Source organism: Haliaeetus leucocephalus, unplaced genomic scaffold, assembly GCF_000737465.1.
Source record: "Haliaeetus leucocephalus isolate CR32 unplaced genomic scaffold, Haliaeetus_leucocephalus-4.0 Scaffold195, whole genome shotgun sequence".
Classification (NCBI taxonomy): Eukaryota; Metazoa; Chordata; class Aves; order Accipitriformes; family Accipitridae; genus Haliaeetus; species Haliaeetus leucocephalus.
This window is the reverse complement of record NW_010972631.1, coordinates 6422728-6446407: the sequence shown is the minus strand read 5'-3', so window position 1 is coordinate 6446407 and position 23680 is coordinate 6422728. Positions and strand designations below refer to the sequence as shown.

General features: G+C 35.9%; 1 protein-coding gene across 4 annotated transcripts in view; it reads left to right on the top strand.

The window, feature by feature from the left end:
- Nucleotides 1-23680, top strand: part of MYO6 (myosin VI) — a 79599-nt gene that overhangs the window by 43716 nt on the left and 12203 nt on the right. For all 4 annotated transcript variants that reach the window (XM_010565766.1, XM_010565768.1, XM_010565767.1 and 1 more), the window contains exons 15-27: nucleotides 1168-1295; nucleotides 2353-2448; nucleotides 4331-4504; nucleotides 8192-8230; nucleotides 9845-9938; nucleotides 11961-12091; nucleotides 12247-12324; nucleotides 13272-13401; nucleotides 15185-15275; nucleotides 16521-16671; nucleotides 18037-18245; nucleotides 18625-18703; nucleotides 20941-21101. In XM_010565766.1, the coding sequence (XP_010564068.1) occupies nucleotides 1168-1295; nucleotides 2353-2448; nucleotides 4331-4504; nucleotides 8192-8230; nucleotides 9845-9938; nucleotides 11961-12091; nucleotides 12247-12324; nucleotides 13272-13401; nucleotides 15185-15275; nucleotides 16521-16671; nucleotides 18037-18245; nucleotides 18625-18703; nucleotides 20941-21101 (1561 nt within the window). The remainder of the gene's footprint in view (nucleotides 1-1167; nucleotides 1296-2352; nucleotides 2449-4330; nucleotides 4505-8191; nucleotides 8231-9844; nucleotides 9939-11960; nucleotides 12092-12246; nucleotides 12325-13271; nucleotides 13402-15184; nucleotides 15276-16520; nucleotides 16672-18036; nucleotides 18246-18624; nucleotides 18704-20940; nucleotides 21102-23680) is intronic.

Here is a 23680-nt window from a genome sequence, read left to right as displayed (position 1 = left end):
GGTGCGTATTGGAAGAAAGGGTCTCTGTCTGACTCATAGTGGGAAAATGGGTCAGATGTAGAGATTGTTGCCAAGTTGTTGCCTTTTCCTGCCACACTTTCTGTTGAAATACGATTTTGTTTAAGGTGTTGGACCAGGCTGGTGACAGCAGTGAACACGTAGAAATACTGTCACAAAAGACAAGATTATCATGTTGACATGGGCAATTTTTTAACACTATGGCAGAATCTTAGAAACAGTCATTAGTATGTCAGAATGTTTTCATAGAATGGTAGTCATCTCTGTAGCTAAATTAGCTTATTCAGACTTTATAAGCATAAATTCTTTGCATGGGAGTTTTCTTTGTGCTTTATATATAGCCTCATACCGTTTACAGTCTGTAGTAAGAGTTCATAGGCATTGCTGCAGTACAAGCATTAGTCATTCCCTCCTTTCCACAGGAAAAAAAGTAGGTAGTAAAAATTCCTCTTAAAAGAACAGTTTCGTAGATAATACAAAAAAAGTTTTAAAAGCTGCAAAATTCTTGTGTCTAATAGTTTCAAGAGCATGAATTTCTATGTCAGCTTCCAAGCACTTTCATATATGTGTGTGAAAGGTCAAGGCAATACACTTGTAAAAAGTTGTGAAAGCACCACTGTATGCTCAAGTCTGGTCTGCCTTTCTTAAAACAAATGCATTTCATTTTCCTCCCTGGATCCTGTTGTAAATGGAAGTATGTGCCTTTTCATGCTTTTAGTTTTGACATGTGGTGAAACATGGATGAAAAGCTTAAAAAAAACCCCAAAACCCAAAAACCCAATGATATGAGCAGTTATCCCATAAAGACCCATGGTCATACCAAAGAAACATTTAGGCACCTTTTGGGAATTAGATTGAGACCCAGAGTAAAAATCAAACAATTCATGCCTGATCTTCCCTGCCCGCCGCCCCCCCCACCCCTGTGTTCCTTGTGCTAGAGTTAGAACTTGATATGTATAGGGTATAGATTAAATCAACAATTCAGATATGTAGAATTATTTTGCAATGACTTTTTGTATTTTGTGTTAACAGCTTTCCCTACATACCTTTATACAGAATCAGATCAGTAGCATTTTAAACTTGTAATGTTCAGTTCTGATACGAGTTTATATATTCCATTTTTGTAAATATATTTTGTTTTATTAATAGATTTGATTGAAGCAAAGTTAATAGGTGTACTGGATATTTTGGATGAAGAAAATCGTCTTCCCCAACCAAGTGACCAGCATTTTACTTCAGTTGTGCACCAGAAACACAAGGACCATTTCAGGCTCTCTGTAGGTTTATTTTTGCTGTCTTGTTTTAATAAAACAGGTTTTGGAACAGTTGATAGTAACACTTCAATTTAATGAAACCCTTTCCTAAGAAATCTCATACCACAGCAGTCTGCACAATCCATATTCTTTTGTTAAGGACAAGTTTGGTTATTAGGTTTGTTGAAAACTTCACTGAAGGTTTTAAGTCTTCTAGCAATTCTAATATCCTGCTGAAACTAAAGCTGCATTCTTCACTTGTATTTGAAGTTTGTTGGCATGTAATGCATGAAAAGGAAATAAAAACACATTTTGATTTAGATTATTTCATATCAGATGAGCTATTTTGTTGTTCCTTTCAAAAATTGCTTGTTTTGGACAATATTTGACTTGCATGGAGTGTCTAGCTAGCACTTCAGAGATGAAAATAGGGAACACACAAGGAAAACCTTTTTGTTGTTAATTCTTTAACTTACAGCACTCTCTGGAAGATTAATGCAAGTTATTGCAATTTGTGTACATGACTTCTGTTGGAAGGGGGGGGGAGGAGTTAATTCCCTGCTGAAAAAATGCAAGCAAATGGAGCCAAATAAAATTGTCATCCATTTACCTTTTGTTAAGTTTCCACTTAATCTTGCTTAACTGGATTGCTGTGCAGTGAAACATTTTTGTCGGTATGTGTACAGTCAGCTTGGTGGTTGCCTTTTAAAATATACCATCTAAAAATATTTTAAGCTTCTATCTAATTGTATTCATATGACAAGGCTGTTCATTAGTTGTGGAATGAACGGTATAGAAATTGTTGATTAAAGCCAAAAAGAAAATCAACTAGTTGGTGTTAACAATCCTGGTGACACTTGTTTTGAATATGAGGTATCTAAGAGTGTGAATGAGAATGAAAATAGGTTTTTGGAATATCTTGGTTTGAACAGGAACAGTAGTGTTCATCACAATTGTACTGCAGGAAATGTCGTTTTTAACACCTAGTACTTCTGGCAGAATCATGGTGATGTTTTAAGAGTAAACTTTTTCTCACTCTACAGTGTAATTCTTCTTTGTAATTCAATTTTTTTAATTCCAGATTCCTAGAAAGTCTAAATTGGCTGTTCACAGAAATATCAGAGATGATGAAGGCTTTATTATCCGACATTTTGCAGGAGCAGTATGCTATGAGACGGTAATTTTACTTATGCAAAACTATTTTTGTTATGCTTTGTAGTGCTTGTGATATTCAGAAGTTGATATGTCTTAGCTTTGAAATTGATTTTATGAGTATGTGACAGAATTGACAGTTTCTTTTAACTTTACAGATTACAGACTGTTTTGGTGACGTATATTTTGTCTAAGTTTGTTATAAATCTACAGGTATTGGTGTCAAATATTGATTCATGATCTACTGCAAATCTTACATCAACATAAGTTTGCATCTTGGGGAGGGGAATACACTACGTGATATGAAAGTACTGTTAGATTTAAGAGTAGCTTTTCGGAAGCATGCTTATCCTTGTATGCAATCACTGTTTATGTTATATTAAAATCACATTTCATACTTTTTGGTTTCCATTTCTACTGCCAATAGAATCATTCATGTAAGAATACGAAATACCTGCAATTGCTACCCTCAAAATACATTCCAGCTTCTTGTACTTTTTTGACTATTCATCATACAAAAACATTGAAACACCTGAAGCCAATATTTAAAACCTGATTTTTGAAAAATAAGAGTTTAGGATAAACAGAAGATCCATAATGCTTCGTTGTTCTAGTCTGTAATTCCAGTGTTTAAGAGGAAAATACATATTTTAAGGGCTTGTTCTTATTTACTTCAAAATACTCCAAGAATGAGAAATGATTGCTGTGCTGTTTTGAAGTAGGCACATTTTGTAGTCATTTTACAAATTGAAGTCTGCGTGTTACCTACCTGATTTTTCTGAGGTCACTGAGCATGTATGTTAATAATACCATAGAGTGTCTTCAGGAACGGAGGAGCCACATAAGAGCACATAAGCTCTGCTGTCTGAGCTAATCAGATATGAGGTAGCTTTGGTCCAGAAGCTATGCTAATATGCTTGACTTAATTTATCCCCTCCCTCAGAGGAACTTACATAGCTTGGGCCTTAAAACTTTTGGACTATAGCTGCCTTGTACCTCACCTGTTACTTGTTTCTCTTTCTCACTGCACTTGTGGCAGTTCTTACAGTCTGATTTGTGGTGAGGAGGCTTATCTGGCTGCATTCATATTCCAGTCTTGTGTTTTCATAGTCCAAGGGAATTTTGGAGGCCTGTGTTTGTCCTTTGATTCTCATCACCATTAAATCCTATCCATTAAATAGGATATCTGGCAAATTCATACTTTCTTCAATTAGTCTTGGACTCTTCTGTTCATAAATATCAAAGTCACTATTAAAGTTGCACCAAAAGCGACTTAGAATTTTGTTAGTGTGAAATTGGATACCTAGTGTCTTGATCTCTGAATTTCAGTGTAATGTATTGTTCTTAACTTTTAAAAGTTAGTGAGCCAATTTAAATAAACCAGAGAGGGAAGGTTTGTAGGAAGGGACAATATCTTTTATTAAATCAACTGTTCTTAGTCACAGTACTACTAAAACAACCGTTTTTTATTTCGTTTTCCAAACTGTGTAGATGCACCAATTAAAATGTGCCTGTTAATGCCCATTTCACAACAGATCTTAAGTGATACTACAAGCAGTGAAGAATTAAGCTTCTCAGAACTCCCAAGTGATGATGTGCTGAGTACTCAAAATGGAAGCAAGGAGGATAATCATTGACAAAAACACAACTGACCTCTTAAAAGGCATTAAACCTTACCTTGGGTTTCATGATTCCAACAGCATCCTTCAAATTTAAGAATGTCTTTTCTCTCTGTCATTAGTGTTTTTTGTGTCCAGTCCAGAAGTTGTTTGAAATAGTGTATGGCTATTTACCCCACATATTCTTGCTGATTTTTGAATTAAGTATGTAACTTTGTTTTCTTTAATTTTCTTTAAGAGTTAAGCAACTGGGGCAGTGACTATTATTTTCTTGGGTTGTCTTTTCAGATGCAATTTGTGGAAAAAAACAATGATGCTTTGCACATGTCCCTTGAATCGCTTATATGTGAATCCAAGGACAAGTTTGTTCGACAGCTGTTTGAATCTAACACTAACAACAACAAGGATCCCAAGCAAAAAGCTGGGAAACTTAGTTTCATCAGTGTGGGAAACAAGTTCAAGGTAACATAACATAGCAAAGAATCTTATCTTCTTGTAATATATGCCACTTTTAAGTTACCTGAAATAAGTAGAACCTAAGGTTGGGAGAATCGAGTGGTAATTTGAGGTTCAGACAAAGAAAATTTTAGACTTTTTTACTATTGGATTATAAGAAACCAGTATATTCAAGCTACATGCTGTGCATTTCTGTCAAAAAGATGTTTCATAATAGCCCTTAAAGAAATTATACAGTAATTTTTAAGTCAGAATTTTGCAGGGCCACATAAAAGTTTTTATTCAGGAGGTTTAAAGTCTTGAGATTCAGATTTGTATTCTGTGGACTTTAAGGGGTTCTAAATGTGACAAAAGGTGTCCTTCCATCCTATCTTAGTTGTTTGTTCTAGAAGATGTATCAATTGGCTACACTTTGCCATTCTCAAAATTCAATACCTAATCTAACCACTGTTTTTCCTCTTCTAAAATATAAAGGTAGTCATGGCTTTCACAGAATGATGTTCATTGTGCTGAATGTTTCCTTTCTCAATACCTGAATCTGATGCTTCTCCTCATTTTCTCCTTTCTTCTGCTTGTTGTAAAGCTGACCTTCAAACCTTGTCTTCTCCAAATGTTTTCTGCATCCTTTTCTCATTCAGCAGTTTTATTTTAGCTGGACTATTCCAGCTCAGGATGGCTAGAAAGAGAACTATAGGGGAATTAAGAGATGAAAAGCAGGCACAACCATGGGCTGCAGGTAAATTTTTCAATCTCATGGATTTACTTTTGGTAGAGCTGCTGCAATTTCGGCAAGAGCTCTTCTCAACACATCTGGGCCAGATCCAATGAAGGATTTGTATGCCTTCAAGTCAAGTGCTGCAACATTTTTGGTATGCTACGTTACCTAGGACACCTAAAACCCCACATCATATTCCTAGCTAGACTCCTTACGCAGTCCCTGGGGAAAGCAGGTATCTTGGACAATCCAAAAACCGTGTTGTAGAGTGGGGCACTGCCAATAGCAGAAGAGCATTTCTGCATCTCTGCTCCATGTCAAGGTTAAGTGCTGAATCAGGACTGGAAGATAAATTCATTCTTGCATAATTGTATCATGTGGCCAGTGTTTAGAACTGTTCTCTAAAAACGCAGGGGCTGAAGAATGGGAAGGATACGGTTAGCAGCACTTGCTTTATTATAGCAACAGTATTCTGCTTCAGATCTATACTTTATTTAGTGTTTCATATCTACTGTATTTCCTGAAGCACCAAGTTATTGGTCAATCTGACAAAGAGGATTCTCCTTATACCATTCTGGAGACGGGTTATTATGTAGCCAGAAATAAAACTTTGATGGGCCCAGGAAGAGTAGGAGATGGAGCCTGACTTTTACAGTAGTGGGTTTGGTATTTAACTGGGAATTGGGCAGCCTGCTCTCTTGAGTTTTGCTCTGATGATTATTTCCTCCTCCTTATTATATAGTGGTTGTAGAATTAAACTGTAGCAATCGGCTTAATATAAAACACATTATCAGAAGGCAGACTGAAAAATAGAATTACATACAGATAAGCTGTCTCCTGAGCCAGCCCTGCAACCATGAGTCTGTTGTAGGTGAAGCTAGGATTCATTGTTTTTATAACTGCATTTTTAAAATGAAACCAACTGTGGGATCTTTGACATAATGTCCACTTTCCTCCATCTGGGTTTTCAATTACTCTTGGATTTAGCACCCCACATCCAGTAGATGTGGACATGTGAATGATACCATTGTCCAAGGAGGGCTGGAGTCAAAAAAGGGAGGCATTTTTTAAGTTAAGCAGCAGTCGAGTGGGGAACTTTTTGGATTGCCTTTTGGACTTTGGTGTTCACCTCTATACCTAGAACATGACTAAAGTCCTCTTTGGATCTGGCCCACCAAACTATAATTCTTTCAGTGTTTTCAAGTTTCGTGGCATTCTGAATGTATGTGTTACTCCCAGTAATTCATTTAGTGCTACCTTCCCAGACACAACATGTGCTGCTGATGAACACTAATAGCCTTGAAAATTTCACTTCAGATGACATCAAAATAAGTTCTATTACCTTAGTAGAAATTTCATCTTTTTAAGAATAAGAATTTTTAGTGCGTCAGTATGTCAGTCAGTCTCAAATTCTTCTAATTACATCAATTAGATGGTGTTGCAGGGACTTCTCTTTATGGAATCCTTCACACATCCCTTCCTTATAACTAATTAAAATTACTTCTCATAAATCAGTTGAGGACATGATTAATTTGTTCATCAGATCTACTCAAGAATCTTTGGGATGATTTTACTTTACTATGGTAATGATGGATTAAATTGTAATAATTCAAAGAACAGTAGTTTTAGCAAAATGTTTTATTCATATGACGATTTCATCAGTGAAATTTACTTGAGAATGGCTCTGGCTTATCTGTGTCAAATCACAGAGTATAAGGAAGGGGTATTTTTCCTCTAGCAGAAACGTATTTTGTTGATGGAAATTAGTCTGTCCCTTCCAAAATTAAGTATTTCTAACTTAAGAAAACACAAATATTATATTCAAGTAGAGATAGAGAGAGTATGTATAAGTGAGAACTGAGCAGGAGGTTATTAGTGTTTGTCATGCCTCTTGTGGCACTCCTTCTCTCTCTCTAACCATATCCATGATAAGTTTAAAAAAAAACAAACCAATTTTATCCACTGGAAGGATGGCTGGCAGCTGTAGGTGACACATATTGCCCATAGAAATCTGGTTTCGTGGAGTCAAGGTAATTGAAAGATCTGGTTCAAAAAAATATTAGTCAAAAGTCAGATCCTTTCAATTTTGGTTCCAGTACAGAAAATGAGTAGTATGTTAGGACATACAGAATTTTGTCTTCAGTCTATATCCTTAAAGCTTGCTAGTAAACTAGAAAGGCTGGCGCTGCAGTAATCTATGTGGTAAAACAGACACATCTGTAAAGTAAAAGTATAGCTGTATTCCTGATGTGGTTCTGGAATATTTTAAGTCCCTGCCAGTTACAATCAATAGCAACTGTGACACATTTTCTCTGACAGCCTTTAAGTCTCTGGTGATCCTGTAGACTTGCCCCCAAATAATCGTAGGACTGTGGTCTTTTCTCATCACAGTATGTTTAAATCCAACCTTGGTCAATCTGGTTTTAAAATATAGCCTATTGTCATCAACAGAGAATTAAAAATTTGAAAGTTTGGAATTAAAAATAGATTATGCAGGTTCATTCACCTAAATGTTGAGTTAGCTTAAAAAAAAAGAAGATGACCCTGAGCTTATCTGTTTTCTGTGTTAATTATTTAACATACAAATGTATGCTTGTTATAGGTTAAATTTGGGCTTTCACAAATTTTCAGTGTATTTTTTTTAAATTATTGCTGATCAGTCTTATTTTCTCTATAACATTATTACATAGCCATTATTTCCTTTATTTTCCCAAATGGGCTTGCACTTTTTTTTGCTATGTTGTAACTAACTAGTCCATACAGTATTGTTGTACAATTAAACACAAACAATATCCTCAGGACCATTCATGCACACTTGCATGATTTTGGCTGTTAAAATTTGTGAACGTTTTGATTTATCAATTCTGTCTGATATACTAACAATGAACATGCATGCAGTAATGCTATACCACTACTCTATTTGTGTATTTCTGTAGTTGTCATGGTAAGACTATTGAAATATCTGTTTTCTTTTACAGACTCAGTTAAATCTGCTTCTTGAGAAGCTTCACAGTACTGTAAGTATGTATACAGATGCAGGTTCATAATTTTCTGTCATAAGTCATAATCGATAATCTCAACAATATGGCTTACAATAAATGTGATAAGTATTGCTTTAGAGCTTGAAGTTATATGGCACTTCAGAAGCATTTTGCTGTGCAGGTGATGATTATTGAGTTACTTTAAAAAAAACCCACCACCTTTAAAAAAAGTTGTTGTAGAATGAAAGTTACACAATTTGAGTAAACAATAAGAAATCTGTCTGGGTTGCAATCTCCTTTTTTGTCACTTCTACTTTTTTCCATTCACTAGTTATCATTGATGACTAATTTGCAGAAGGTTTAGAGATGTTACTTCGAAGGAAGGCAGATGATAATTTATTATTAATTAGTTTTCAGATTCCATGAAGCCGTTAAAAATAAAATGTTTCATTTCACTTTTGTGATATGCTGTAAATGCACAGATGGTCAAAGAACCTGATTCCCCTAATGAGTATTTGCTAATTTAGCTGGTGTAATTTGATAGGTTTTAGAATTCTCCATGTAGTTCAACATAACCATTTTTTTTAGAACTTGGAGTTGTAGGAACACATTCTTGTTTCTCTTGACCGCATGTTCTAATCAATCCTAGATATGAGGTTATGCTCTGTCAAAAAAAAAGAGGGGGGGAACATGGGAAACAAATGGGACAGGTGCTGGAGTGTAGCTGACATTAAGATTTTACTGTACTCATGAGGCTGGTCTGAAAGAAAGATGATCTCTTTCATACAGAACACTCTGGAACTGAGATCCAGTCCAGGGAAAAAGTATGTGCCCAGGCTTGCTGTACTCTGAGTTTAGCTAACCCATGACTGGGGATATATTGTTAATATAGAGCTCCCTTGGCAGGTGCTTTCTCACTCTCAGCTGAGAGATGGAAAAAGAGAGAAGACGCTGCAAACCAGCAGTAATACTATGTTTTCTCAGTCCCAATTTTGTTTTAGTATATAAGGTAGGTTATCATCAACAGCCACCTGTTACAGGAAAATCTGAATAATTCGATGGTGTTTTGCAAAAATGTCATCCTTAATGAATGTGAAATGGTGAGAGAAAGCAGTGGTCAAAATTGTAGAGATAGCATGCATGGTGATAAGAAAGGAGGAGACTGGAACAACATGGGGGAAGGGAGAGTGAAGCCATGAGCCTAAAGAAACTGTAAAAAGCAAAAGTTAGAAGAAAGGAAGGTCAAGTTCATCTGGCATGTTTCCAGTGTCAGGGGGCTGGTATCATGTTCACTGACGTGAACTCTGGAGGACGGAGGCATTTAGGTGGTGTGACTGTAGTCGATAATGAGGGTAGTAGAATCTAGACTGCTAAATCATAAGTAGATTGTACTAATGTTAAGCACAGTTGAATGAAAACTCAAACGTTGAGGATCCAATTAATAGTTTGAGCATTGAGATCAGTTACATTAAGATGAACGCTAGAGTGCAAAACTGATATATGAGAGAAAAAGAATGTCAGCATTTGTCTTTCAGAATACTATTATTTTTTATCTTTTTTTTTCCCCACCCATAATTCTTAAATGATTAACTGTTATTTCAGGAGGTTTGAAAATGTGTAGATTCTGCTAACTTCTTGTTTTGCTAATAGGGATCTAGCTTTATTCGCTGTATCAAACCTAATTTAAAGATGACAAATCACCATTTTGAAGGAGGACAGATCCTCTCTCAGCTTCAGTGTTCAGGTAATGTATGCCTCTGATATTTTCCCCTCTGTTTATTACTTTGGCCATTGTAGATTGACCTAAGTTTGAAATATGTGAGATGGAAGCAATATTTCCTTGCTTGAATTGTTGCTTTCTAGAAGGTAGCTTATTTATGCCTTATGAACAGTTATTCAGATTCTTAGTAACTTAACTCTGATTTTAGTCAATAGAACCCTAGAAATAATTCATCTGAACAGCCATAAGGTCTCTTCTTTGCAAGAAGAGTTGATGTAATTTCCATTGACTGTTTTTCCATTGATTATAACGAGAGCTCAAACACCAGGTGCATATGTAAGAAGCCATGTAGCCATATATTGGTACATAAATTTAGATTTCTTGACCTGGAGCTGAATGCCATCCTTTTGTATTGCCCACAATGTTAACAGGGAAGCAGTTCTGTCCAGAACAACAGAATTTCTTTAAATTACTGTGGCAGTTGAAGTGTTAGAAACTCCTGTGCATGTTGAGAAGCAGTCAGTATTAGCTGAGATATCTAATAATGGAAACACACTTGTTTTCTTTGATTTTATAGATATTATGATAGAGTTGAATCATATTGTTTTACTTTTTCAAAATTTCTTTATACCACTGTTAATTTGATTTGGAGCTGAACTTCCAACAAGGGCACTTCATAGTCTTTCCTGTAGCTTTGTATAGTACAGATTTCTGCGTTTTCATTATTCTTGAAATGCTAGGCACTTTCCAATTTTCCAGCTTTATAGTAAAGAGTGAGTATTAGCAGTTTTGCTCATGCCGTGCTGAACAGCGGAAGGAACTGCTTGCTTGGTAATTAGAGTGCTGGTATTGTCGTTCTTCATAGGGTGTTTGTTCATCAAAGTACTTTGATTTTTTTTTTTTTTTTTTCCTTTTCTGTATTTTTGTACTTTCAGCAGCTTGTGCTTAATTTTTTCTCTTTTTGAAGTCAAGATACTTCCAGGTTCTGTAGCTCCTGTTTTGACAAGCCCACGTGTTTAACATGTCATGTTACTGTCACAAAAGCTTAACAACTTTTCAGCATTCCATTAACATCATTAGTAGTAGGTTTCTTCAGGTTAACAGCATTTGGCATGTCAGAGAAGAAAAAAAATAACAAATTAAGTCCCTGCCCCCCCCACCCCCAGTGTTTTACAGTAGTCTTACAAGCTCACTTTTCCATATTTGCTACTTCAGCAACAGTAAATGAAGCTTAATCTAGTAAAACAAAGTTATAACATGTAATGTTAAAAGAGCAAGATGTAATGCTGTAAAATCTTTTTTGAAGAAGAAAGACTTGGTGTAAACAAATCAAATTTCCATTTGCAAATATGCAAAAGATTAAGTTTAAAGATAGCAACCACAAGTTAAAGGCTAACTTAAAAACTTATATGCAAAATCTGTTGATAGGGTTATGTAAAGCAGCGGGTAAAAACTGGCATGGCCTGTGCTGCTTGAAGTAATTTGAACCATTCACTGACTGTTTCTGTGCTTTACTGATGTCCTAGTCACAGCCAAAATGTAGTAACAGTCTTTGGGACATTAAAATTACATCTTAGCAGCTGGTACCTAGTACTGCAAGTACACTACATGTTCTGGCACTGTATTTGATGTCACATCGGCACCACATCTCACAAATATCATTGACATGATGAAAATAAAAGCCTGGTTGGGCATTATTTGTTGTTTTTTTTCTTTAAAAATGAAAATGTCAGGTCTGCTAAAAAGAAAAAAATATTTAGAAGCAATATTAGAAAAAAATCCTCTGCATGATTAGGTGTTACTTACCTCTCAAATAGGGAGAAAATTGTATGGGCTCTTCTCATCTGTTCAGTATTAACTTTTTGTGAGTGATCACATGATCAAGAAATGTTAGAGGCTGGATCAAGTCCCAGCTGAACTTTGTGGTTTTGTCTCTGAACAATGTCTTTGGGGCTTATGTCATAAACTACTGGTTATCATAAAAATCACTGCTTCATATGCATTTTACTGATACCAGCTTTTGCACCTCTGTTTCAATGAATTTAGGAATGGTGTCAGTTCTGGATTTGATGCAAGGTGGTTTCCCTTCACGAGCTTCATTTCATGAACTGTATAATATGTACAAGAAATACTTGCCTGAAAAATTGGCTCGGCTGGATCCTAGGCTCTTTTGCAAGGTAAGAAAGAAATTAATTCTTCTTCTATAACATGCAGGACAGAAAATGTATTGGGGAGGGGATGTGTGTTTTTTTTAACTTTTGGATTTGTTTGGGTTTTTTTGTTTTTTTTTTAAGGAGGCAGAATATAATCCTAACTGTTTTCTGTGTTTCAGGCACTATTTAAAGCCTTGGGACTGAATGAAAATGATTACAAATTTGGGCTAACCAAGGTGTTTTTTAGACCCGGCAAGGTAGTGTTTCTCTTGAAGTTCATGAATGTGAATCTTAGAATAATTTTGGTTGGAAGGGACCTCTGAAGGTGACATTTTTCAACACATTGCTAACAGTGTGGCCGACTTAAATAAGGTTGCCCAGGGGTTTTTGTAAATACTGTTCATTTTCTATGAAGAAACGTCAATATTAATACTGATATAATTGGTTTCATAGTCTTGTTGCTAATGCTGCTGTATTCCTAATGCAGTGTTCGTATTTCCAGATGTCCTACTGGTCACTTAAGACTTATATTGACTAAAAAAGAGCAAGTCAGAGCAAAGAAAAAATATTTTCTAGTAAAATCTATTTATAGCTGAAATATCTTTCTGTTATTCTGAGCATAGCTGCTGCTATGCAGAGAAAGAAGATGAAGTATGGAGCTGTTGCAACTAGAAAGGAAAATTATTGTAGACCCAGAAGAATGTTCTTACTGTCATAATTACCAAAGAGTAGAAGTACAGGATTTTCAGAAAAGGTTGCCTTTAGTTGGACTCTTGTACAAAGGTTAAAAATTGAGAAGTGCTTTCAGGGCTTTATTTTTTCCCAGATACAGAATTAGGGGTGTCTTGAAGTTGTGGAAGGCCAGAGTAAGTCTTCAGGATGTAGAGCAACAATTAATTTTTAAAAATTTTGGCAATAAACAGTTTTAGTGATTAATAAATAGTTGGATTATTCAAAATGCTAAGTGTTGCACATCAATTAAACAAACAGACAAAAAAAAAAGCAGTTATTTGTTATCATTAAAGAATAAAGTGATGTCAGAAATACCTGCTCACTTGAATTAATTGAAAGCTGATACAATGATGACATACAGTTTACATTAAAAATATTTTACCTTTTTAACTCAACATGCTCTTATATAATAATGTCTAACACTCTCTGTTCTCCTAGTTTGTAAAACTTTTTTTTTTTTTTAATTATTTAGTTTGCAGAGTTTGATCAGATAATGAAGTCTGATCCAGATCACTTAGCAGAGCTAGTTAAACGAGTGAATCGCTGGCTTATCTGCAGTCGTTGGAAAAAAGTTCAATGGTGTTCTCTCTCAGTGATTAAATGTATGTATTTTATGTTTTATTAAATCAAAATGTTTGTTAAAAATATAACAAAGCAATTATTATCACCATGAAATGTGGCCAAGGACATGTATAGCAGATGGTTACATAGTAAAGTCTGAGTAATTGATTTCAAGGTTGGTGAGTTTGGGTTTTTTTATGCTTTATGTTTGGTACATACAGGGGGGCTTAGAGCAGAGGTTTTTCAAGGTGGAACATACAGCCCACCACCAGTCTCCCGTGTCCAGTCTGCTTGGGTACTTACTGAAGCCTGGGTAAACACTTGCACAGAAATAAATAAATAGCTATCACAGGTCTTGCAAGGGGAGACTTCTACATCAGCAGGAAAGAACAGTAGTTCAGCTCTCAGCTGACAACATGGAGTCATCTAGTTCTGGGAAGTGCCTGCACAGAGCTTGTCATCTCTGGACAGAAACTGCATGTTTGAAAGCACTGACATGAATTACGGGGTGAACATCTCCACTCCAGCAGTTACTGCTGATCAGCCAATAAGTGCCTATCACTATTGATAGGCAGTTTCTAAGTGCTTGGCCTGCCCAGTTTGCTGGAATAGTAGGAATGAGGCGGTGTGGAATAGAGACTGGTGCTTGTGGGAGGCTTCAGTAAAGATGTCTGGGAGATGGGGAAAAGTCTGATGCAGGATGTCAGGGATCTATGATACAGAGGGTGGAAAGTGTACATTAAGATGGGGAAGAGAAGCATAAAGGCCTCATGCCTTACGACTGTGCATTTGGGCCAGCACAGTCGTGACACTTAAATCTGTCACAGATTGGATACTATTTGTTGCTGTTTATACTGGGGCAAATAGAATTTGTGAATTCTTGTCGTACAAGTTTCACACATCAGAAATTGTTAACACTAAAATAATGTTTTTCATCTAGGAATTTATGCCATTTAATCTATTCTTCAGAAAGATAAGACAGAAAGCCTGTCACTGTGTCCAAAAAGTAGAAACCCAGGGAAATAATATTCTGGTTTGATGTGCCTTACTTTTTTTTAGTGTTTAATGGGAAATTAGAAGCTAATTTTATCACCAGAATAACACTGAAATAGATACACAAAAAGTAGAGTACATCTTTGTGATCACCTAAGTCCAGTAGTTAAATATCATTGTGTTCACAAACCATGTGCTCAGCTGATGACTAAAGGCAGTATGGATCCTTAGGCATCTATGCTTCCTCTAGCAGATATGTAAAAACCGCATTTATTGTTGCACTTCCAAGCTACTCAGCATGCATGCTTGTGCCTGTGCCTTATTCTCTGTTTAACTTGCCTCCTGGTCCCAGTCACTTGAGTTTTTAGATGAAGACTGCATTAGAACAATGACAGCTGGAAGTTTTGTTTTGTGTTCTTTCATTTCAGTATTGCAGAGAAATGCTCAGTAAAGTTGCAGCCGCCTTATCTCTAGCAGATATTAGCTACTTGATTACCCTTCAGTTCAGGACTTAGACTTGCTGAGTATTTCCTGTTTGCTAGGTCCAGTGACTTTTTGCTGAGGTTACTGATGTCTGTGAATCCTGGGGTTGGTGTGTGTGTGCACACGTGCAGTTCTTCCTGTTTGTTTTGGGTGGGAGCTTTTATGCCTGTCTCAGGATTGTGAATTCTGTTGTCCGCTGTGTCTTAAGTGTCGTGGTTCTGGTATAGACCTAGCTCTCAAGCACACATAGTCTACATACAGTTTTGAGACATCGAGTGTGTGAGTAATATAGCTGTTGTGTTAAATGGTATAAACCATTGAGACTCAGTCTCTTCTGTGTGTTTACAGTGAAAAATAAGATAAAATATCGAGCCAGTGCCTGCATTAAAATACAAAAGACTATTCGTATGTGGCTTTGCAAGAGAAAGCACAAACCACGGTAAGAGGATATTCCTTGCTTGAAGAAAATGGATTTTTAATAATATTTTCTTGTAAATGTAAAGAAGAGATTTACTATGCTTAACTAACTATATCTAAAGTCATAGAATGATGCTACGTATGACTGAAAGAGACTGAGAGGTGCCGTGTTCCTCCTTTCTTTCCCAAGGATGAACAGGCTAAACCTGAACCTTTCCTAAGAGAAGTTTGTTTAGCTTTTTGTTCATAAAATCCTCCACTGATAGCCTAGTTATTAGAAATCCTTAGTTAAGTCTCTTTACATTAAAATTAAGCTCATTAATTTTTGTCCTTTACCCGTTCACACCTTTGTTTATAGGGCCCCTTTCTTTTTTATCTTAAAAATAATTGTGTGTTCTGTCTGTCTTGTCTCCTCTTGAAATTAAGTTATTCCTTTAGCTTTAATCTGACTGCATGGAATACTGATGGAAAAACCACTTCGGTCATTAAGCTCTGCTGACACCTTTTTGTTCTTTGATAGCAATCCAACTCTCTGTTCTTTAATAGTGCTGTTATAAAATGTTCTCTTTTACATCCTTTGATAGTTACGTTTCATTTTGTACCTTGGCATTTCTGACCATGTCCCTATATTTTTAAGCTGTTCTGTACTCATCTTTAATGAATTGATTTAGTTTCTACTTTTTGTGTGTTGTTTTCCTGAATCCCAGTTCAGTGATTTCTCTCTGGGAAGGCTGTCTCTGCAGAGTTGTCACTTGTAAGTCTGGCCTTCAGTATTGGTTCTTTAAAAAGCTCCAAGTTTTCCTGGACTCTTTTTTTACCCAGACTTTTTTTTTTTCCCTCTGGGGTCTAATGACTGGGTTCCATGCTGTCTAGTTAAGTTTTATCTGATTCAGTTGCATTATTGCTCTTTGAGTAAGTGGCACCTTTATCCACTCCAGTCAAAATCCTCTAGTGGATACTAATGATTTGTTACTGGAAAAAAAAACCCAAAAAACCAACCGCACATTAACTCTCAAAATAAAAATGCATTTTTCCATTTTGAGTCACTGTCTGTTAATCAGTTTTAATTATTGTTTGCAAAAGGCTCCATTGCTTAGTTAACTTCATGAGCTAATGTTTGAATTTCAGAAAAAGAGGGTGAGTTTTATCAGAAGTCATAACTTGTCTCCCCTATCTACCTCTTTAATGTGAGTAATAAGTGGTAGTTTTAAAAATACCACCTTGTAAAAACATCCCACGATACAAATAAACTGTCTTACCTTCATAGCATTGATGGCCTGATAAAAGTGCGTACGCTGAAGAAGAGACTTGATAAATTTAATGAAGTAGTAAGTGCTCTGAAGGAGGGGAAGGCGGAGACAAGCAAGCAGGTCAAGGAGCTGGAGTATTCTATTGATGCTTCAATGACCAAAATTAAGGTATGATAATAATCAGAGAAATAGTTTCTTATTACTGGAACCTTTTGAAAACTTGATCTAAACTAGAAGGCCAATGTATTTTTCTTAACAGAAAAAACATTTTAATATAGAGGTCTTAATTTTCAGAGGCACTGAGTAAATCCTGTTTAAAATTGTTTGTGAATGTGACTGAAGTGAATCCTGAAACTGGGTGCATATGTCTAGACTTTGGTATTATTATCTGTGTTTCAAAATTGGCACTGGAGCGTTTAAGGCAAAAATGCATGTTGATATTGTGAGACAAGTGTTGTTAATAATTTGCTTGTTGCTTTTATTATTGGAATAATACATATTAGCAATGTTTTAAATTAATCAGGGCTGAAACGTATAAGCATTTGTCACAGAGTGAAGAGATCTATATTCCAGTAAGGAGTTTTTTTCAGACTCTGTAGTAAAGAGAATTAATCTTGCTGATTATGCTTCAGGTTCTGTAAGTTCTCAGTTTCTTACCACAAAAGCACACAGACAAAATGAAAGCACACTGGGATTTATTAGTGTTAGAAAAAAATTTGATGTGTTGAATTTTTGTTTCATGCAACATTACAGCTTTCTTCGTGTACCATATTAAGATTTTTCTATTTAAAATCATGGTTGAAAATATGATAGAGTTAACCTGTCAACTTCCTGTTCTCTTTTCTAATAAAAATAAGATAATTTGATAATTGTCATGTTCCATCCTCAGAAAAGGTCAACAACAGTTTTATTAGTATACATCAATGTGAATTGTAAAATGAAATTAAATTGTAGCTATCGGTGAGGTTTGAAAACATATGTAGCAAAGGCTGTTGTTTTAAGTATTTTCAACCTGTTGTTTGCTACTAATAATGCCTTTTTAAAAAAAGTTAGTCATAGCACAGTCCAATACTTTTCCTAGGCGCTAGCACACATAGTAAGAAAAACTATTCTGTGCTATGACATAAAAGGCAGAGCTGTAAATAACCACTGTAGCAGCTAAGAACACAACACAAAATGCACATAGGAGGCGCTTAGTTTTCATTTTAGTGTGGTAAGAATTAATTTCTGTTGCTTAAAACTGCAAGGTTTAAAAAACCGAAGGCATGTTTTAAAGAGAAGTCATGTTTAATTTCAGTGATAAAATGGAGATTACTTTTTATGGTTTTATATGAGAGAGGAGAGTAATGGATCCCCAGGATTTTAGGGAGAAAGGGAAGGGTGTGCTCAAGCTCCACTACCCTGAAGTGTATATATAATGTAATTATACTGCTCAATGCTCTCATTTTGCTTAATATTTTTTCAATGTACATTTTTTAAAAGTGAAGTACAAATGTAAAATAATATAACCCCTCTTATTATTTAATATTGCAGACGACTATAATGACTAGGGAACAGATACAGAAAGAATATGATGCTCTAGTTAGAAGCTCAGAGCAGCTTCTGAGTGCACTGCAAAAGAAGAAACAGCAAGAGGAGGAAGCAGAAAGGCTACGACGCATCCAGGAGGAAATGGAAAAAGAAAGAAAGAGACGTGAAGAGGAAGAACAACAACGAAGGAAGGAAGAAGAGGAGAGACGTCTGTGAGTCTTGAATAAGTTGCTGGTTATAGAATGAGAAGAAAATAGGAAAGGCACTTTAATGAGGTCATTTTTAATATTCCTATGCTTAAAGAAAGTCATTTGGATTGTAATCCTGGTGTGATATGCAGTGTTAAAACATGTCCTTTCCCAGTGATTTATAACTTAAGTGTAGTCAGAATAGAGTATGGAAGAAGTGATATGATGCTGCTGGAAATACAGATGGACTTGAAAATTTTCTTGACTTTACATGTAATGTCCTGTCATCGGGACTGTACTGATTTCTGGATTACCATTCAGTTTTATGGAAGATGTTTTCCTATCTCGTGTTCACTTGCATCATAATAACATGTTTGCATTTCCTCCTCCTCTTTTATAATAGGAAATCTGAGATTGAGGCAAAGAGAAAACAGGAAGAGGAAGAGAGGAAAAAGAGGGAAGAAGAAGAAAAGCGTATTCAGGTTAATATTTTAGCTATGTGTGGCATCTGGGGTTTTTGTTGTTGCTGGGGTTTTTCTTTCTTTTAAACCTTTTTCACAGCTTAGGGTCTCCGCTGAGTCCTAGGGCTTCATTTTATAAATATGTGTCTCAGAGTCATTCAGCAGTGTCGCTTTAGTAGTAAATGTAAGGCAAAAATCATGCTTAGGGTATCCCAAGACAGATCACCCATTTCTAGTTCATATGCAAGTTCAGGTCTTCTGGATAGAGGGGCCTTTGTTTTTAAAGTTTTTCTAAAGTTACTTTAAAGTTAAAAATACACAACACTGAAGAATCGTAGTTTAGCCTTTGCAGTTTTTTACAGATGTTCCATGTCAGGCAAGTTTGGCACTCTTTTACTAGAAGTCACATCTGCACTCAGGCTGTGTCATGTACCAGCTTAACTGTAAACACTTTCATAATATTGGTAATAATGAGAGGATACGGGACTGTCTCTAGTAGCCCCTTTGGCTACATTCATGTAGAATAAATATATGCAGTTCAAACCCTGCTCCTCCACCCCTTCCCCTTGATTCCTGACACTGCTTACTGATCCCATCATGAACTCACACTCAGAGTTGTGTTTGGCCCCTATACCCTTGTTTTCCTTTTGTCTTGGAGATTACCTGGGTGACCTGGGAGAGCAGTCTCAGAGAGAAAAAGCTTCTCTGTCGGGGCATTTGTAGCAAACGCAGGGCCATGGTCACTGATGTTTACAGACTCTTCTAAGCCCTGTCCACGATTAATCAGAAGCAGAATTTTTCTCCTGTATCTTGTTATCCCTGGAGTTAGCCTAGCACTGCTTATTCTCCTTGTGTCTGCATACTCTCTTCTATCACCTCACCCTCATTCTTGATAAACAAGTCACTGGAACTAACAGAGAAATTATAGCTTAACTTTGGTGAAAAGTGACTCTTTCCTGTGTTTATTGGGTCTGTCACCTGTATCAGAATAATAAGCACTACCAGCTTGCAGAAGTTAAACATAAAAAGAGTAAGCTGCTATTTGACTAAGTCTCTAAATCATTGCTTGGAGACCATTGCAGATGTGCCTAGTGTTTTGTGAGAAATTCATAGGATAAGTTTCCATTCAGGGACAGTTTAAATGGATTAAACTTTGTCCACTGAGGAAGCAAGTTGGCCTGTTGCCAGAAGGTTTGAAAACTTGGTCTGCCAGCTAAGAGCATCTCTAGGGGTTGTTTTTATTTATGTTTCTTTGTTTCTGAGATGTGGATATCTGCGGTGTAGAATGTAATTTATACTTTCACAGAAATGCTGCATTTGAATACAAAGTAGATACATAATCCAGGAGGGTAGTTCTTTCTTCTACATATGGGTAATTACTCAGTCTCTCTTCCTGGTGGTTGTTACTATTAGCTAATCTAAAAGGGGATTCATAGGGTGAAGTCACTGGTGTTACTGCACTGCTTTAGTGGTGCAAATTCACGATGAAGAGTAGGAATTGACTTTGTCTCCTTTGTTGAGTTTTGGGCACCAAGAAAGGTACTGCTAAGACTTGGCTTGTCTGACTTTCAGACATATGAATTGGATGGCCACGTTTTACTTACTGTGTGTGCAAGACCCTTTGTTAAATAATGATGGTAAACTGGTATTTAGTTTTCCTCTGCAGAGGCAGTATATCTGGATTGCTTCTGCACTGCAGTAAGTCAGAATTTTACCATTTGCTTAAATTCAAAGCCAGATCAGGTCCACAGAGGATTCCAGCGTCTGTCTTCATCCCTTTTCAGAGTGAACCATGGACCTATATGCAAAGCAGTGCCAATTGCAAAGTCCTGTAATGCCAAGTGCAGAATATCAAGGGAGTATTGTGTTAGTGCTACGGAGGAGTAACCATATTGCTCTGTATCATCTGAGTTTTAATGATTCTAAAAACTTTTGAAGGCTAATTTTCATAATACCTAACAAAAAGCTTCATGTGTTTTTTAAATAAGGAATAATTGATTGGAACTTTATTTTGAAAAGGTAATACAAGTGGTGGACAATAATGATTTGATAAACTACATGAAAACCAAGATGCAATCTTAGCTGTTTTGTTTTTCTTGGGTCAAATTAAATACTAATGCTGTTACTTTTTCAGTTCTGTAAATTTTGCATGTTTTGAAAGCTATAAATACACTACTTGGCATATTTTTCTAATCATCTGCTTATGTACCATTTTGGTTTTGATTGGGTAAGGTTAAAGGTGTGTTTTTATAAAACAGGCTGAAATTGAGGCTCAGCTAGCTAGAGAACGAGAAGAGGAAACCCAGCACCAGGCAGTGCTTGAACAGGAACGTCGTGATCATGAACTTGCAATGAGAATTGCCCAGAGCGAGGCAGAACTCATCAGTGATGAGGCTCAGCTTGATCTAGGATTGCGCAGGTATGTGGTTAAGTAGTAAATTTCTCTCTCTCTCTCTCTGTTTATTTTTTTGTCTTCTTCCTTTCCTGATCCCTTTCAGAAACCTATGCTCATGTTGGTTTTATGTATTTTTTTATTAATTAAATGGACATTTTAAGTCAGTGTATTCGTATATTTTTCAAATTAACTTGTGAAATTTGTTAGAAATAGATTGCTTTTGCTTAAAGACTTACTCCATTTTGCATCTTGCTACATCAGTAATTTAGTAGGCGCTTGTGAATACGACTGCAGTTCTCTTTCTCATTTTGAGTTCTGGCAAGGACGGCAACCAATTTAAATTATTAATTTTAGGATTCATTTAAAGTAGTGAATGGAATTTCCGCAGTGGTAAGTAGTAATAAGATATACCCTTTCTGGTACTTGATGGTTCCAGTAATACAGTGAGAATTTGTGTGTGGCTTTTTTTACCAAGAAGCCCTCTCTGAATGCAGAAACAGTAGTTATTTCTGTGTCCTGATTTGTAAGTTTTTTAAAGTGGAATGAATATATTTAACATAGATGGGTTTGAAAATTAAATGTCATCTTAAATATTTTCTTTTGTGTGAATTTTTTTGTGTCACAAGAAGTGCTTGGCTTTTGGTATACAGATCCACACCGCCTGCAAAGCAAGAGCTATTCATGTGTAAAGGGTGATCCCTTAGAAACAACTTAGAAGTTCCAGTAAAAATGGTACTTATTGGTCAAATTGCATAAAGGGACTTACAAACATGATCACATCATCGGTGACTTCATTAGTGCTACTCTACTCAGTTTGTTGTTGTTGAAAGAAGGGGTGTAAGAAAATCCCAAGTGTTTCCATGGTATTTCAAGCTCCCAGATGTGTTCTCTTTGCTACTCAAGTTTTACCTAGTTGTATACTTTTTTTTTAATAACCATATGCCTATGAGAGGTAGCTGGGTGATTTTTTTGTCATGTACAATACTGATTTTTAGACAGTTCCACTAAAATTATTGGTTTTGCCCAGTTACACAATAGCTGTCATGTTGTCTCAGGTAAGACTTTAACATGCGCAGGTGGATGTCTAAGTGCTTCACAGACAGCATTCTGGAGATTTTCATACTTTCCCTGTTTGGATTTTGGTGCAACACTTTGAAGGTAAACCCAAAGTCACTCTAGTGTTGCAACCTGGCAAACTTCTCTCAGACATGAAAGAAGGGAGGCAATACACAAGAAGGGCTCAGAGAATTGAGTCACTTTTCTGTCAGTGAAGCTCTAATCTCCACAGTGTTTCCTACTGCTCATGGGTGATCCTGGTATATGTCTTCCTTGGGTAGTCCTGGAATGGATGATGAACTAACCATCCTGATAGTTATGACAGCCAGTTTTTCTCCACTGTGTAGCTAGCGGTAGGAGAATGAAGACTTTTCTGAATGATTGCAAAGTGCAGAATGGTCTGAACAAATTAACATAGTGATGTAAATAATTTCTTGAGCAAGATAATATATAAATCTAGAAAAAAGTAATAAATTTTTCTGCTTGTATGAGATTTTAGCTCATTAGCAAATTTTTTTCCTTCTGTTTCTGCAGTCTACTTCAAAGAGTTTTATGCATGTCCAAAAATTGAAGAAAATGCTTTTAATTTCAACTTTGATTTGATTTTGGTTTGGTTTGTTTAAAAACAAACTAAACCATTCCCGTGGGTAGATTTCCATGTAACTGCAGGAATTGGTTTAAAAGTAGAAATTGTGGGAATTCTTCTCTGAAATGAAAACTATTTATTGGTTTGAACAAAACATGTAATTTAATAATTTAAATATAAATTCTCAGGACTTACTTTGACTGATACCAGTTAAAATTTTACTAGAGTCTAAGGAAGTTATATTCTGCCAACTTCCGGATTTGAGACTTGCATATTACCATATGATACACTGAAATCACTGTGACTTTTATATATGTACATTTGCCTTTTCTGTTAAATTTTGCTGTAGTAGGATAAAGCATGTATCACTCCATGCTGAATTCATGCAGTATACTGATTCTACAGTGTTTTCACACAATTTTGTAAAAAATCGTTTCATGCTTACATATTGGCATGAATAAAAGGATATTTTCCATTGTGCTGTACTACTTGTGCAGTGAAAATAGTAAGAACAAGGTGATTTTTATGTGCCACTTTGAAGGAACTCTTGTATTTTGCTCTTTTTTTAAGGAACGTGATACTTGTGCTTTGTCATGTTTGAAAATGAGTAGCCTCAACTTTCTTTTCTCCTGAATACCTTGCTGCATTCACCATTAGTTTTCATAGATATTTAAAGGTTCATAAGTATTAGTAGTTTCTTTGAAAAATACATTCTTTGGCTCCTGTCAAAGAAGAAAAGTTGTTTGTTCTGGCAGTAGATCCAGCATTTTTATTTGTGCTTATTCTGTGCTGAATATGCAGGACCTGTCCTAGCTTCATCCAATTTTATTACTCATCCACAATTTGAAAGCATGTGTAACAAGGGATTTACTGCACCTAGGGGTAAATTAACAGAAGTGGTTAACACTTAAGTAAAGAATTAGTTAAATAATAGGTATCTGTTTTCAACTATGCAATATTT